Source organism: Pseudorasbora parva, chromosome 5 (assembly GCF_024679245.1).
Source record: "Pseudorasbora parva isolate DD20220531a chromosome 5, ASM2467924v1, whole genome shotgun sequence".
Taxonomy (NCBI): Eukaryota; Metazoa; Chordata; class Actinopteri; order Cypriniformes; family Gobionidae; genus Pseudorasbora; species Pseudorasbora parva.
In genome coordinates, this window is record NC_090176.1 from 44,756,847 (window position 1) to 44,773,088 (window position 16,242).

Below are 16,242 nucleotides of genomic sequence, written 5' to 3' on the forward strand. Positions count from 1 at the left end.
ACAAGAATCATGCCGAACTGAAAACTGTGATAGGAACCGAACCGTGGGTTTTGTGAACCGTGCCACCCCTATTAATTACATTAGGTAATTGTTTTATTTATAAACTACATTCTAGATATACATGCATTATAATTTATATAACATTATATGTGATATATTTTAAAGTAAATCTAATATAATTCATAATAAAATAATATATATATATATATATATATATATATATATATATATATATACACATACATACATATACATGCATACATACATACACAGTATATAATAAATAAATGTGTATAATGTGTTTATATATTGTTAAATATTTTATTATTATTAATTTCATTGTAATAGCTATAATATTTATTTTATTATGAATTATATTAGATTTACTTTAAAATATATCACATATAATGTTATATAAATTATAATGCATGTATATCTAGAATGTAGTTTATAAATAAAACAATTACCTAATGTAATTAATAGGGGTGGCACGGTTCACAAAACCCACGGTTCGGTTCCTATCACAGTTTTCAGTTCGGCATGATTCTTGTTTTTTCTTTTAATTTTTAACACTCCAGAAATTTACTTCAGCACGACATACAGTTTAATTTTCCACAACTTAGGATACCGTTTTTGAAAAAAGTTACATCATGTAGAAGTTTTTTCCTAACTGGCCGTCTTTTGCTTATGCTGTCCAACACATTGGCATAACATTTTTCATATAATCATGTCAATTTTTTGATCAGAACAATGCATGGGGGCTTTAATTCAGCAAAAGCAGCTTTTTGTATATATATTTATATATATATATACACACACACACACACACACACACACACACACACACAAGCACAAAATTGTTTTTAAATTAATAATCTAAATGATATTACATGTGACATATTTGGAGATGTATATATTTAATATTTATTAATAATACAAAATATTTAATTAAGCAATATTAATTTAATATTTCCTTTTATAATATTTAATGTTTATTTAATTTTTACTTACGCTGATTTTTAATGTATAAAAAAGCTCTGACTCACAAGACATCTTTTTACCTTGAAAAACGTTTCAAATCTGGAAAAACACCTTGTACTCGTGATGTTTAGTGGTAATGGGTGTGATTTAATGTGGATGCGGGACCATCTCTCTTTTTATATGTGCTTCTCTCTAACAGCATGACTCATGACAGCCACAGTTAAAGTTAAAGATGTGATAGAATGTTCTCAGGTGTACGGCCAAAGTGCCCTGGGCGTGTCACCCTTCATCTGTCCGTCAATACCAGCCAAAGGCCACTTTGGTGAAATTACATACTACATAGTGCGCTCTAAAGTGGCAGATCACGGTGAATGCCCTCACGCTCATCTCACTGCTTGCCTCTGTCATCTGGCTCTTCTTTATCTGTAATGTTGACACTGTGGAGGGATGCCTGTGTCCAATAAGCAGAGATTTGAACTCTTGCAGATCAGTCTTCATTTGAATGTGATGGCATTAAAGACTCTAAGGGTGAATAGCCCCCTTTTTCTTCTCTCTGCCCATGGCTCATCAAACATGCTTTTATTCCGAAACGCACATCAGTCTGCTCTAAATCACATCTTTGAAAGATAAGAACTGAGAGCGGGGAATGCTTCTGGCAATTTCAATGCCAAACATGCCGCTAAACATAACCTCAGAGAAAATCATCTCTTTATGCTCGTTTCCATTGGAGCCGATGTACGAATCAGAAAAAAACTTTCTTCCCCTTTGACCTGTGTGGTGTAAACTTGGTTTGGTGCTCATATTGACATCTTTACAGCATTCATGCATGTGTAAGCATCATGGCAATGTGTAGAAGTGTGTTTGTATATAGAGTTTAAGCAGAAAATATGGTAAAAATCCACTTAAGACTTTTTGGGCACCTCAGTTTTTTGCTAAATATGCTTTTATGACTAAAACATGTGACATGTAATGCAGGGTGGCACTTTCTATTGTGGAAATCTGCCTGAATCCAGATGATTTAAAGAGATCATTAATAAAAATGATCTCATGTTGTTTTGAATCTGAAAGGGTTGCTCTGTGAGAAATAGACAATTTATGGAATCTTAATTCACTGAAAATGTCGCCCTTCACATTTACATTATATTTTTATGCATTTGGCATACATTGGTTTTTAGTTAAAGAAACTAGCATTGCATTTAAGATATATATTTAATCACTGTCTGCATTCCCTTAGAATCAAACCCATGGATGATAAAATGGATTTATTCAATGTAATGTAAGTCACTTCTGTGTTGAATATGGCAAGCTATATATACAAGCATATAATACAAGATGGCTAATACATATTAAAGTTGAGTCCGACAGGAAGGTTTTCAAGGAATGATGGTTAGATTAGGTCTGTTCTTCACACAAAAATATTTAGCTACAGAAGCCTGGTTATTATGAGCCAGTGAACATTAATGTTATGTGTTGAACAAATGAAGGAATTAATGAATTTATTTATTTATTAAAAAGATATTTCAAAAATTCCCCTTTTCCACTGCAAAATAAGAGCATGACATGATGATTAAGAGACAGAAAGTTTCAGAAGTTTTATATAGCCAGACATCTCCTCCACAGTCATGCAAGATGAATGAAAAACAAATCAGCGAGTGCATGTACATCTCCCAGGTTTCTGTATTTCACAGTCCTGCACTTTTACATCAGCCAGACGAGCAGAGGTTTGTTATTTTTGGTTTCATATTGCATTGCTCTTTCTCTGTTATAGCAGGAGCGTCTCCTCTCACAGTGTACTGATATGATGTGCTCTGAGAATTGCATGCTGGTAGTTTTCACCTCCAAGCTGGCTTTGGGACCCACTGAAAGAGCAGATGTTGCTCTCTGTTTGTGTTTAACTAGTAACATTAATGAACTGATGTGTGTCCAGCTGCTAGTTAAGCTGTCGCTGGACTGTGTGTACTTAGAGATGGAGGGACCTGACACAGCTGTGCAAACATGAAATCCTGTTATCTCCTTTTGAAATGAGTCAAATGTGGCATTGCTTCAGTCCCAGTGTCAACACCTTTTCAGTGGTTACTCTTGAGTCTGTGGGTTTGGTTCAACACCAAGTAGCATCCTAACAGAAATGGAAGCTGATAAGTGACTGCTTGTATGCATATATGTATGTATGTATGTATGTATATATATATATTATATATGTATGTATGTATGTATGTATGTATAACTTTCCGAACTATTGATATTAGTTAAAGTATTCAAAGATACTTATGAGAGCTGTAGCTAGATCTGAACATTAAAGTGAATTATGTTTTGTGAGCGATAACAATGACAATCAAACGTGGATAAAATGGTTTTAATAATTGATACTCCGAAAACATATGACTAAATAAAGAATACATGTATATACAGGATATTGAAAAGTAACAAAAGTAAGAACAGAAAGAGAGAAAGAAGAGAAAGGAAGGGTTCAAAATGGCAATTTCGCAAACATTACTACAGACAGCCAGCAAAGAACAATATCACCTTAAACAGGGTTACTAGTCTTAAAACGCATCTAAATTTCGATGGAATGTATACTTGTATGGGCTGCTTTTGTGTTGAGTATAAAGTGTCTGTGAGTCTCTCAGAGCGTTCTGTGAGCTGGAGCACACTCTCTGTTCTCCCAAGGTAGTTTGAGAGTGAATATTGCCAAAAATGAGAGGAAGGTCTAATTCAAAGTCGAGGAAGTTCCATGACCGCTGAGAGCTCGGTGCCTGTCCGCCTTTGTCCGAGGACTGATTAGCGAAGCCTGCCGACTTCAAGGGAAGTCTATGGTGCGACGGCAAGCCAGGGCCGAAATCGCATGGGGAGGGGTGAGCAGGGGTGAGAGGACGGGAGGAAAGGTCAGAGAAAGAGTGGAGAAAAGGTGGGTTACTGTTATTTAAATGTACAGTAACATATGCCTATCTTTCCTGAAATGGCCAATCATGGGTAGGAGTTTTAGACGGGAGAGAACTTTCTTTGTCTCTGTTTATGACTTAATTTGCCTAATTTATGATGGTGTCAAAACTGGTACATTTCTATTCCAAATTCCAGATTCCATTTCTGATTCATGAAACCAGATTTGAAACTGATTGAAGTTGTCACAGTACTTCAAAGGTGTTGCCTGTTCTACTTCGGCTAGGTCACAAAACCGTTGAAGGTGTCATCTCCCCCAGACTCATCGGCATCGGGACGCTAATTTATATGTGGCTAAAAGCTATCGACCATAAACGTCAGCATTGACTCATCTTTAATCCTGAAGAGAGAGACTCCAAATGCTACAATATCCAAAATAAAAGTGTATATTTATAAAAATATTAATATATATGGTAATTATGCACAGTACACAAACACATTATGTAATCACAAACTTTTTTTGGGGATGTGATTTATTCGACAAGCCAGACCCACGTCAAAATGTTTGGTCTGGAAACTCATCATTGACAGGGCTCAATCCGAGGGGCGGGATAAACGGTTGTCTTTCAAACTCCCTCTGCACGCGATAGGATAGCGCTACAACCAATCAGAGCAATGAAGGTGAAACAGAGCTAGTTGACCTTTTTTTTTGACCTTCCTTTTTAAGAATGACTTCAGTGCCATTCTTTTCTCAGAGAAAAGCTTAACTCCAAGTCTTCCAGAGTCACGGGCTCACGGCCATAGCTGATTCGAAAGACCGCTGTTCGCCAGTTTCTGTTTACTAGTAGCACGCAAGCGCAACTCGCTCGTCATTATATTAAGCCCCGCCCACCGACTCTATACACGATGTGATTGGCCCGACCAGAGTTTGCCGTTTACAGCTCAGAAGTGAATTGAGAGTAGCTAGATGACACTCACGGCAAATTAGATTTGCTGCCGCTAGGGTGCGTCTAGATTTCTAGGCTAATTTATTCGGTTTGTCAGCACAAATTATTATATTATTTATATTACTTATAATCTAATAATTAATTTGAAAGTTTATTCATTTATATTATTATTCTTGTATTAAATAGCCATTTTTCAAGAAGTTTAGCTTCAAACTTTTCTTTTTTTTTTTGCTCTGTGATCAGTCACAACATCAATAGCTTCCAGTATAAATGTGAAGTGAAGCTGAGACAATGACCTTCTTGCCCTGGTATAATGATCCTCCAGTCTCCTGCGCTCCACAGATGCAGATGACACATTCGGCGGCCTCCTAAAACGCTCTCCCCGCACCCCGCCTGTGATTTTTGTGTCTACCACTTGTAGATTGAAGCTGATCTCATTGCTGTTTATGGATTCATGAGCAAAATGAGAACAGCAGAGGAAGCTAAATCAAAAGCGACAGACACAAAACGAGCTCAAGTCTCCGAGCCGCTCATTACACCATAGACCATTAGCAGACCAGCAAGAGGAGAAAAGAGCAGAGAGATGAAAATCAAGGAGCCGTTTGACGTCTGCTGAAATTTCAGCTCCACTCAGACAAATACTCTCACAACACCACTCCCCTGACTCTTTTCAATTTTCTTATGGAATATTAATCTTTAATAGGGTAATAATTGTGGTAGCATATTTGATGTCACCCACCATTAGACCAGATTAATTAGGCCATTTAGTTTAGCTTAAGAAAGTGTCGCCCATGAAGAATGGGCCAGAGCAAAAGCAGAGAGCTGTGATTGGCTTCTTTATGTGCTTTGTAATGGCTTTCATTGGGCCGTCTCACATATAGTATTGTGTGTGCTTTAGTATTGATGGCTGAAAATGTTGCTTAATGGTTGCTCAATGACATCATACTGCTCTTATTCATTTAATTTTATGGTCCAGAAATATTAAGTTATTGCAAACAATGATTTCAATATTTTTTAATTAAAGTTAAATTTATTAGTATTCCTTATGTGCTCAAACTGTCTAGATGGTATAGCTGTCCAGAGATTGTAATAATTAAAATAAAATCTGAAAATAAAATAATCACGGTAGTTTTAAATTAAAACTTTTTTTATTTATTTGAATAAGCAGTAAAAAAATTCAAAATAAATAACTGCCGTTTAGCAGTCATATGACATTGTTCTTATACACACACATACACACACACACACACACACACACAAACACACACACACAGTTTTTATATTTGTGTTATATTTATTTATTTGACTGTGTTCAGGTTTTCAAATGCTAAATAGATATCACATCATCATTTTATTATGAGCTCTATCTTTTTGCCAGCAGACTCTACTTTGTTCAGTGTTTTTTAAAAACAACGTATCTCTATTTTTCTCTATCTATACATGGACGAGTGTCGATGTACGCAATTTTCTGTGAAAACATAATTACTTTAAAAAATATAAACCCTTATGTTAAGCATACCACATTTTTTTAAAGACAAACAGGATTTATGATGTAATGTTTTAAACAAAAAAGTTACATCATTTATCTTTTAAATAAACATTTTTAAATGTGTTTAAAGCCACATGAAATTAAATTCTAATTAATTATTCTATTCTAAAGATATTATAAGATATTCTATAAAATATTGCATTTAACTTAATAACTAGATTTTTTATATCAATTATATTTATATAATATATATACATTTTTGGTTTATTTATTTATTTTGGCCTTTATTAAGATAGTAAATGACGGACAGAAGGCATAGTGGGAGGGAGAGAGAGAGAGAGAGAGAGAGAGAGGGACAGGACTGGGAAAGGTTCTTGAGCCGGGACTCAAACGCTGGTCTGCCGCAGCACAGCTGTGCTTCATCTGACGTGTGCTGGCCATCGGCTCTGACACTCCAATACTGGATTTTTAATAGATTTTCCCTTTTCATTATTTCAGGCATCCGTATTTGTCACACAACTTATAGAGGGTAAAGAATTCGAATCAACAGTTTTGTACTCTTGTTCAGGTGTCTTACCTGCCAATTTACCTTTTGTGTTTCAAAGAATGAAATCATACAGATTTGAAAAGACATGAGTAAATAATGACTATGCCTTTAAAATATTTCAAGTGTCTATTTTAAAGGAAGACAAAACAGGAATACTGACATTTTTTTGACAGTATCTCTTTTTTCTTTTACTCTAGAAGCTCTTTGTATCAGCTCTGTGTCACATCACCGTATAAAAGCTGCCTCACTATAGCCTCGAGTCAACACAGCCCTGCATCTCGCCTCTATTATGAGGAATGTTTTAATGAAATGTAGAGTTTTCCTCTTGTGTTTGTGTTGTATTTTTCACCTGATCTCGAGCAGCATCTGTGTCATGGGGGACTAAAAGCCCGTAGATGTCAATAACTGTATTTTTCCTCCGAGGCAGCTGAAGATGAGGTCTAATCGAATGGATATTAAAGTCACAATAGACTGCTCCTGCTATTACGGCCTGTCAAGCACGGCCCTTTCTCTCAAAGATTAGTTTCTCCTGCTGAATATTTATACACTTACTGTAGGCTTAACCTCAGTCAATGGTGTTTCATTCCTCTTCTATCCTATTCTCTACTCTCCTCTTTCATTTCTGTCCTCTTCTCACCTCTCTTCTCATTTTTTCCTCCTCTTGTTCTTCCTGCTCCACTCCAGTCATCTAAATAAAGCAGCTTTGGATGCACAATGCTATTTTTTAGAGATATTATATGACTGCCTGTACTTTCTCTTTGATACTTGCAACACCAGATATTTTGCTATAAAGTGTTTTTATTATTATTATTTTTATTATTAATATTATTTTTAAGTGCACTGTAGTGAGGTTAATGATTGGACGGAAGTGTTTTTTTCTTCCACAATCTTAGAAAATCTGGTAGTATCAGGTCATTTTAAAATGCTGTTTTCTAGACCTGGAAAAGTAATTTCAACTTTCTGTAATTCTATAGCTATTGCTCTTGTTTGAACAAGACCATAGTGTGTGAGCGAATTGTACTTTTGAGTTGATTCTTTTCAGTCCGGTCTGTTTGAATCAGTCAAGCCAGTTCACAGATCAGCATGATTGATTCTTCTGCTTTAATTCTGAAACATTTAGGATTCACTCTAAATTTGAATCTTAATCTGCATCTTACTAATCACTGGAAAAGTCTTGTGATTTGTTGGAGTCCTATATTTATAACATCTAACAATATAGCTGATCATTAAGACATCATAAATTCAAAATGCATGATTTTATTACAGAAAGATAATTGTAAAATGATTCATTATGAAGTGTCCGATATGCTGACATATTTTGTTACCAATGTCTCTGTTTAGTAACTTTATCTGTCAACATACTTTACATGATATGATTAATAATTGAACACCAATAATAATTGAGCAGCAAATCAGCATATCAGAATGATTCCTGAAGGATCATGTGACACTGAAGACTGGAGTAATGATGCTGAAATTTCTGCTTTGCATCACAGGAATAAATTACATCTTAAAATATATTCCAATAGAAATAGTCATAATTTCACAAGATTTTACTGTATTTAGTATCCAAATAACTGAAGAAAAGAGGAAAATAGACTTTCAAAAACATTTAAAAATCATACCATCTCCAAAATGTGTGTATATAACCCCTTTTCCACCGAAATTACCCGGAACAATTTGTCCCAGGAACTTGTTTTCCCCCAGACCCGTTGCTGTCTGTGTTTCTATCGCGGTTTAAAGAACCATGAAGATGAGGCAAATTAGTCCAGGGACGTAGAACTGAGCTCGACTTTTCAGTTCCCATTGGATTTTGTCCTTTTTATATAAGCTAAAATAAGCCTGAACCTCATCGTTGGTCCATTGGTCGTGTTTTTTAAACTCCATTGTTGATTCGAATAGCAAGCCACTCTTACTGCACTGTCAGAAAAAAAGGTACATTTCTGTCACTCGGGCAGTACCCTAAGGTACAAAACCGAAAAGGTACTAATATGTACCTTTAAAGTTCTACTATGTACCTTTTAAGGTACTAATATGTACCATTTGGGGGTGAGTAAGGTACAAAGCTGTACCTTTTCACTTTTGTACCTTAGGGGACCACCCCAGTGACAGCACTGTACCATTTTTTCTGAGAGTGTGCATGCACCACAACAGTTTTTTAAAATGCCAGTTGAGATTGTTTTATCAACCAATCAAAATACTGCATGAACTCAATAAATGTGTGTGTGTTTGGCGTACAAGTCCCACCCCTAAAAGTTCCTGAACTTTGAAAAAGTACTACCTCATGAGCAAGGACTTTTTGAGAGGGACATTTTTTACCCAGAACTTCATTTAGACCCTGGTTCCTGCGGTCAAAGCACATAAGCCCCGTTTCCACCAAAATTACCCGGAACAATTTGTACCAGGAACTTTTTTACAGGAACTTTTCTCCCCCCAGACCTGCAGCTGTCTGCGTTTCCACCGCGATCTAAAGTTCCGTGAGGATTAGGCAAATTAGTCCGGTGATGTAGGACTGCGTGCGACTGCTCCTCCAACCCAGTGACGGACAGTAATCATTTTGACGCGACACTAGCCACGTTTACAAGCACACTTTTTTTGTCATTCCGATTGAAAGATTTAGTGGAATGTTTACATGAGACGTTATCTAAACCCATCTGGTGTTTACATGTGATGACTTTCAATCGCAATCATTTTGTCACATGCAGTTTGTCTGCCGCATCAAAAATGTCAACGCTGATTTCTCCAGCAGCTGGAATGTGTTAACTGTAGCCATAGCAACTCTTAACAGCCACCAGGACTAATACAGTATTATATAAGCTATTTATTTGTTGTAAAGTGTAATAATCATCTCAGAAAAAAAAAAGTCTTCTGTCAGGCGCAGTTAAAGTAAAAACTGCCTGGGGCAATATACGCTGTCATTATTCCAACATTATCTTCATAACTTACGAAATAAAAAGTTTACCCCTCAGAAAAATAAACTTTCCTCTCTTGCCAACATGAGTGCGCCGGGCGCGGTCACGTCATGTAAGGGCGCACACTTAAAAGTAATCGGTCAGGTCGTTTACATGGTAAAAAATAGACTGTAAAAAATGAATAACGAGTATGGAAGAGATTCAAGCTGTGCTGCTTTTGCTGGTTATGTATAGGTTTACTAAAGAGGTAATTAACAACGACAGAAAAGAGCACTAGCATATTCAGAAAGCTTGGCTGAGACGAACGCGCGCCATCAGACAGAGAGCAAGACTGATATTTACTGAACGCTGAACGAACCTCGCAAAAGACTTTTAAAAATGGCGGTTGAAATAAAATGCTAAACCAATCAGCATGTTCAGCGCCCAAGTCCTGCCCTCGAAAGTTCCTGAACTTTGAAAAAGTACTACCTCACGAGCAGGGCCGTTTGGAGGGGGACATATTTACCCGGAACTTAATTTAGATCCTGGTTCCTGTGGTCAAAACGCACCGAGTACCACCCAAACTTCCTGGGTAAAGTTCCTGCGGTGGAAACAGGGCTATAGAGTACCTTCCCAAAGTCCCTAGTTCTTGGAGAAATTTCCGGTGGTGGAAACATTATGTAACTCTATGCAATATCTTCCATCCACCAGGTGAAAATTATGAATTCAATCAATTTTGTCATTCATGTCTGTAGCACTGTAGTCCCCATGTGTTGCTCTGTGAATTGTGCTGCTTATCACGGTGAATGCTTATTAGCGGGGGTTTGTCGAAGCCACTGACCTCAAGGTCAAGCAGAAATAACTGTCATTATATTTGTTTAGCTTTCTTTAGCAAACAGCACTAATGATGATCTCTCTTTCTCTCTGTCTTTCTGTCAGGTGTGGCTGGGGCGCAGCAAGCGCAGGGCCAGTCGAGGCGTTTCACCACCATGGATGTTGATGAAGAGGAGAACATGAGTGAGTGCCCATACCTGAACCTCAAATTCCAGCACAGAGCCCTGCGCACCCCCTTTACTGATCTGTGTCATTTAGTGAACCGTTCATGTGCGCTCCTGTCCCTCTATACACCCATCATGCTAAACAATCCCAGCACAGATGTCTAGAGTTTTTAGACATGGGCCAAATTTTTACATTGAAATTTCAGTCCGTGGTCAGACCACTGGTCTTGGAATTGGAGCTGTTTAGTCATTTTTTATTATTGCAGTACATTTTTATCTGACTCAAATAATGTGAAATATTAGTCAACTTAGTAACATTGTGGTTGATGTATAAATATTTATATTAATTTAAACATATAAGGCATATAAAAAGATTTATCTACATATAGTAAAACATTGCTTGCATTGTGTATTGGGTGTTACACCTTCTACCTTTCAAGCATGTCCAATTCCTAATCGATTTAAAATTACTACTGCTTTTTGATTTTGCTTCTTAATCTTGTTTAAAGAGATTGTTCACCCAAACATGAATCTTCATTTACTCACATTTTATGACTGTCTTTATGAAACAGAAGGGAAGAACATTGGGGTCCAAACTACATTGAACCCCATTAACTTTTATTGTACTGACTCTTCTCCATTTTTTTTCTTTTGTGTTCCACAGAAGAATACATCATAAAACGTCATGACAGTGAGTAAATGATGACAGAATTGTAATTTTTTTGGGTGAACTATTTCCTTAAGTGTCATTTTTCTACAGCTCTCGTTCTTGTGCCACTGCAAATTTAGCTAAAAATGGTAGCTGAATAAAAATGCAATGTATAATACAATTATAGTTTCATTTGTTTTAAAACAGAAGGTAGCGCAAAAAAAACAGTATTACTAGATGCTTAGAAATTTTGCGTTGCCTAATAATTGACTGTGCTTTTCACTTGAATGAATTCGAAGACTGACCGGACTCGAGAATGGAGAGAGTTCCTCTGGGTGTCTCAGAGTCCCGTTCCTCTTTTTTTCAGTAATGTAATGAATAGAAGATTCTGGGAAGAGTTGTTAACCCAGAGGAAATATTACGCTCTATTGTCCCGTCACTCCGCAGCTTCTGTTCAGAGCCACTGACAATGGAGGTCCCTGTCATTTATTGCGGATCTGTAGCGGAGCAGACGTTTTCTTATTTAGATTTTCTGCCGATAAGCATACTTGATATCCAAAAGCTTTCTATCTCTGACAGTGTGCATTTCTCAGTCAGGTTTAGGCGTTAGAAGCAGGAAACTACAGGATTTTGGGCAGCAATTTATTGTTTGGCAAGAGTGACTGTTATATACGCTCATTCAGCACCTGATTTTCCAGCCCTATTGAGTGAAAAACCAACAAGTTGTTTTTCACTCTTTTTTTTTAGCAGTCTTACCCATGTTTCCCCGTTCATTTTCTCCATAGGAATTTCAGAATGTAATAGATTTTTGATAAGAAATGCATTCGACTACATTACCGTGGCGTTCACCAATCGAGAATCAACATGGTGGCCTTTCTGACATTGCTAACAGAGGAAAGTAATTGCTGCACTTTGCTGTTTCTGGACCATTGTGCAGATTGAAGTTCATGGCTCCTGTCTGCATGTGATTTAAGCTGTTGTTGCCACTGCAGGTGTTCGTTTTTTCCTTTTTCTATAGTGAGCCAGTGCATTTTACTGGTTAAGTAAGTGCAGTTTAGGACTTGTTCCTTTTTCCAGCATGTGCAGTTGATTTAATTCTTTAGCTGAAGGTTGGCAGACTGATAAACAGATAGCTTTAATATCTCTAGTAAACTTGAAACTGTTTTTGTTTTTCCAGGCTGTTAAAGTTGAAGTTGCATTGCACAAGTCATTTGGGCATTCTTTGTTGATAGTGTAACATTGACTCTAAGGACACATCTTAACTGCAATTTAGGTTTGGCAAGCTCAGATCTGACTGAAAAAAAAGAAGCAAAATAGTACATTAGAATGTTTTTGCTGATTTTTTTATTTATTTTTATGAATGGATTTTAAAAGTGGTCTGCCTATTGTAGACATCTAACTAGGATGTTTTAGAACACTTGATTTCCATCAGTAATCGCTTACATGAGCGTGTGTGTGCAATGGTTTGACCTACGTTATGAGTTTATATTCAGGTTTCAGGTCACGAAACGCAAAATAAAAATATAAAAATATAAAAAATGTAAAAATGAAACAAGTTTTGTGTGATTGGTAGGTTTAGTGGAAGGGTTAGTGGGGGCACGATATACAGTTTGTACAGTATAAAAACCATCACGTCTATGGAATATTCCCAAAAACCACCTATACCAACATGTGTGTGTGAGTGCACATGGGTGCAATGCGAATGTGTATTACAATTTGACATGTACAATAAGGGTTTGATTTTCAGATTCTTCTTCAGACTGTATTTTGTATCTCTCGCTCTCTCTCTCTCTCTCTCTCTCTCTCTCTCTCTCTCTCTCTCTCTCTCTCTCTCTTCTCGCTCTCCCTCTCTTTATTTGTCCTCTACGTTCTCTTTCTTGCTCACCCCCCCCCCCTTGCGTTTTCCCTCACACAACTTTCTCTCTTCTCAGATATCTTGATTTTATTTCTCCTGTCTTGCACCCACTCCCTTATCCACCCTGTTTCTCCTACTGTTTGCAGAGCGCTCTTACTCTGTTCCCCTACTGTTCACGGACGCTATTCTCTCTACCAGAGCACTGAAAGCAGTAACCTAGCGAGCTTTTGCTGAAGGATGTTATAAATGAAAATTTAGCCAAAGTTCCATCAGCTTTGTCAACAGGACATGATGATGTGTGTTTCCTCTGCAAGACCTTCTTATTAAGGGAAAGCAATCGTGACCTGTAAATATACACACGAGAAAATAATTTTCATGAAAACTTGTCCTAGTCCTATTTCACCCCAAAATCGAAATAAAATCAAATGTTATATAAATAATATTTTTCATTCAGAAAACCATAATGTCCATTTTTTGCTCTCGCAGTTAACACATTATTGATTAAATATACTGCCTTATTGTCATGCTGTTTTTTTCCCTTTTTTAAATTACGGCATTTATTTAATTAGATGTTTTTTAAACCTTCAGATGAGCGAAGGACACTGCATAAATATTGAATGCCATACATGCACACAATACCTAATAATTGCTTGTAGGCATATATTATATATTAAATTTTTTAAATGTATTTTAAACTAACTGATTAAAGAATAACCACGATTGATTGACATCCCTATTGTGACTTTTTGACAGTTTTTTTTTTTTTTTTTTTTTGGATTTTGGGTTGAAATATGACAATATCTTGACAATACTTACTATTTAAAAATAAAAATGTAACTATTGTAAACACAATATTATTGGTGTTGTATAGCCACCATTTATATGGAGGGACGTTGCATTTGTTACTCAAAAAGAGCCTCATTTAATTAGTTATTAGGCTTTTAAAGCTTTGGTTTCTGTTCCCCATTAGCACATAATTTATCTCCAATGAGATGATTGATTGACTCGGCTCGAGCCATTGCCTGCAAAACTGAATGTTCAAACTGTACTTTAAATTAAACTGATGATTATGATCATTTAGATTTCATACCTCATGGTTTTCCTTAATTATGTTAATTAATCTGTTATTTTTTCTTGATAGTTTTTTTCAGTGTCATCTCTGAAATTCCTCTCATATTAAAGTTTCACACGATTAGTCTAAAATGTATCATGCTAGCATATCTCGGCACACAAAAAAGGAACACACATCACTTGTTTGGTTACAAAGAAAGATAAAGGAATCTATAAATTTTACATTTACAAGATCCTGCAACGAAGGCGTTGTAAGTTACTCTTTCTGGGCACCGCAGGTTCATGCAGCACCGACGTAAAGGAAAACCGCAACCTGGACAACGTCTCTTCTAAGGAGGGAGCTGGCCTGGTGGAGCAGCTCCCCAATGGTAGTGGAGGAGGGGGTCGCAAGCGCCCCCTGGAGGAGGGCAACAATGGCCATGCGCACTCGAAATTCAGAGCCAAGAAACGTAAGAAAACGCCAGGGCCGGTTCTGCCCAAGAACGCCCTGATGCAGCTGAACGAGATCAAACCAGGCTTGCAGTACAAGCTTCTCTCGCAGACCGGCCCGGTCCACGCGCCGGTTTTCGTCATGACCGTCGAGGTTAACGGGCAGTTGTTCGAGGGCTCGGGCCCCACAAAGAAAAAGGCCAAGCTGAATGCTGCCGAGAAGGCTCTGCGTTCCTTTGTTCAGTTCCCTAACGCGTCTGAGGCGCACCTGGCCATGGGCCGTACGCTCACCGTCAACACGGATTTCACCTCCGACCAGGCTGACTTCCCTGACATGCTCTTCAACGGGTTTGAGACGCCGGCACCGCCCGAGGAATCATTTTTTCTGGGCTCCAACGGCAACGGCTCCTTAAACCCGCTGGGAGAGTATCCCGTGCCCCAAGCTCCAGGTACGAACAGCCTTGTGCAGGCGCCCCTGCCGCAACCCTCCTCCTTCACCTCCTCGACCAGCGGCAAGAACCCCGTCATGATTCTCAATGAGCTGCGGCCAGGCCTCAAATACGAGTTTGTGTCGGAGAGCGGGGAGAGCCATGCAAAGAACTTTGTGATGTCGGTGACTGTGGACTCGCAGACGTTCGAGGGCTCGGGCCGAAATAAGAAACTCGCTAAAGCCCGGGCTGCCCAGGCGGCTCTGTCTGCGCTCTTCAACATGCAACTGGACCAGACCCCGTCCCGCCAACCCATTCCCAGAGAGGGCCTACAGCTGCACCTGCCGCAGGTAAGAGATTCAAACCTCAGATTTGCCTTAGTTTTAGGATTAGCCCAAAAACTTTGCTGCACAGAATGATTGATGTATTTTAAAGCGTTAGTTCACCCACAAATTTTAATTCTGATATTTATTTACTCACCCTCATGTCGTTCCAAACCCGTAAGACTTTGTTGATCTTCAGAACACAAATGATGATCTTTTTGAGCTTTATGTTCCTGCATTGACAGCAATGTAATTAAAGGGTCATTCATTAATTACTTACCCTAATGTCGTTCGACACCCGTAAGACCTCGGTTCATCTTCGGAATACAAATGAAGATATTTTTGTTGAAATCCGATGGGTCAGAAATACCTTGATTGACACCAATGTCATTTCCTCTCTCAAGACTTATAAAGGCCCTAAAGACATCGTTACAAAGTCCATCTCACTACAGTGACTCTACAATCATTTTATGAAGCGATGAGAATAGTTTTTGTGCACAAAAAAACTAAATAACTTATATAGTGATGGGCTGATTTCAAAACAAAGTTTCGACTGTTATGAATCAGTGTATCGATTCATGATTCAGATCGCGTGACAAACTGCTGAAAACATTGGAGATCTGAATCATTAATTCATACACTGATTCATAACGTTCAAAACTTTGTTTTGAATTCGGCCCATCACTATATAAGTCGTTATTTAGGGTTTTTTGTGCGCACACAAACTATTCTCATCGCTTCATAAAATGAGAGAGAG

At 37.7% G+C, this 16,242-nt stretch overlaps 1 protein-coding gene across 3 annotated transcripts in view; it reads left to right on the forward strand.

The window, feature by feature from the left end:
• The window catches only part of adarb1b (adenosine deaminase RNA specific B1b), a 197,903-nt gene that overhangs the window by 154,001 nt on the left and 27,660 nt on the right, over positions 1-16,242 (forward strand). For 2 of the 3 annotated variants that reach the window (XM_067444472.1, XM_067444473.1), the window contains exons 4-6: positions 10,672-10,749; positions 11,395-11,421; positions 14,584-15,512. In XM_067444472.1, coding sequence (XP_067300573.1) covers positions 10,722-10,749; positions 11,395-11,421; positions 14,584-15,512 — 984 coding nt within the window. In that variant the 5' untranslated portion in view covers positions 10,672-10,721. The remainder of the gene's footprint in view (positions 1-10,671; positions 10,750-11,394; positions 11,422-14,583; positions 15,513-16,242) is intronic. The other variant, XM_067444474.1, reaches the window with a different exon arrangement.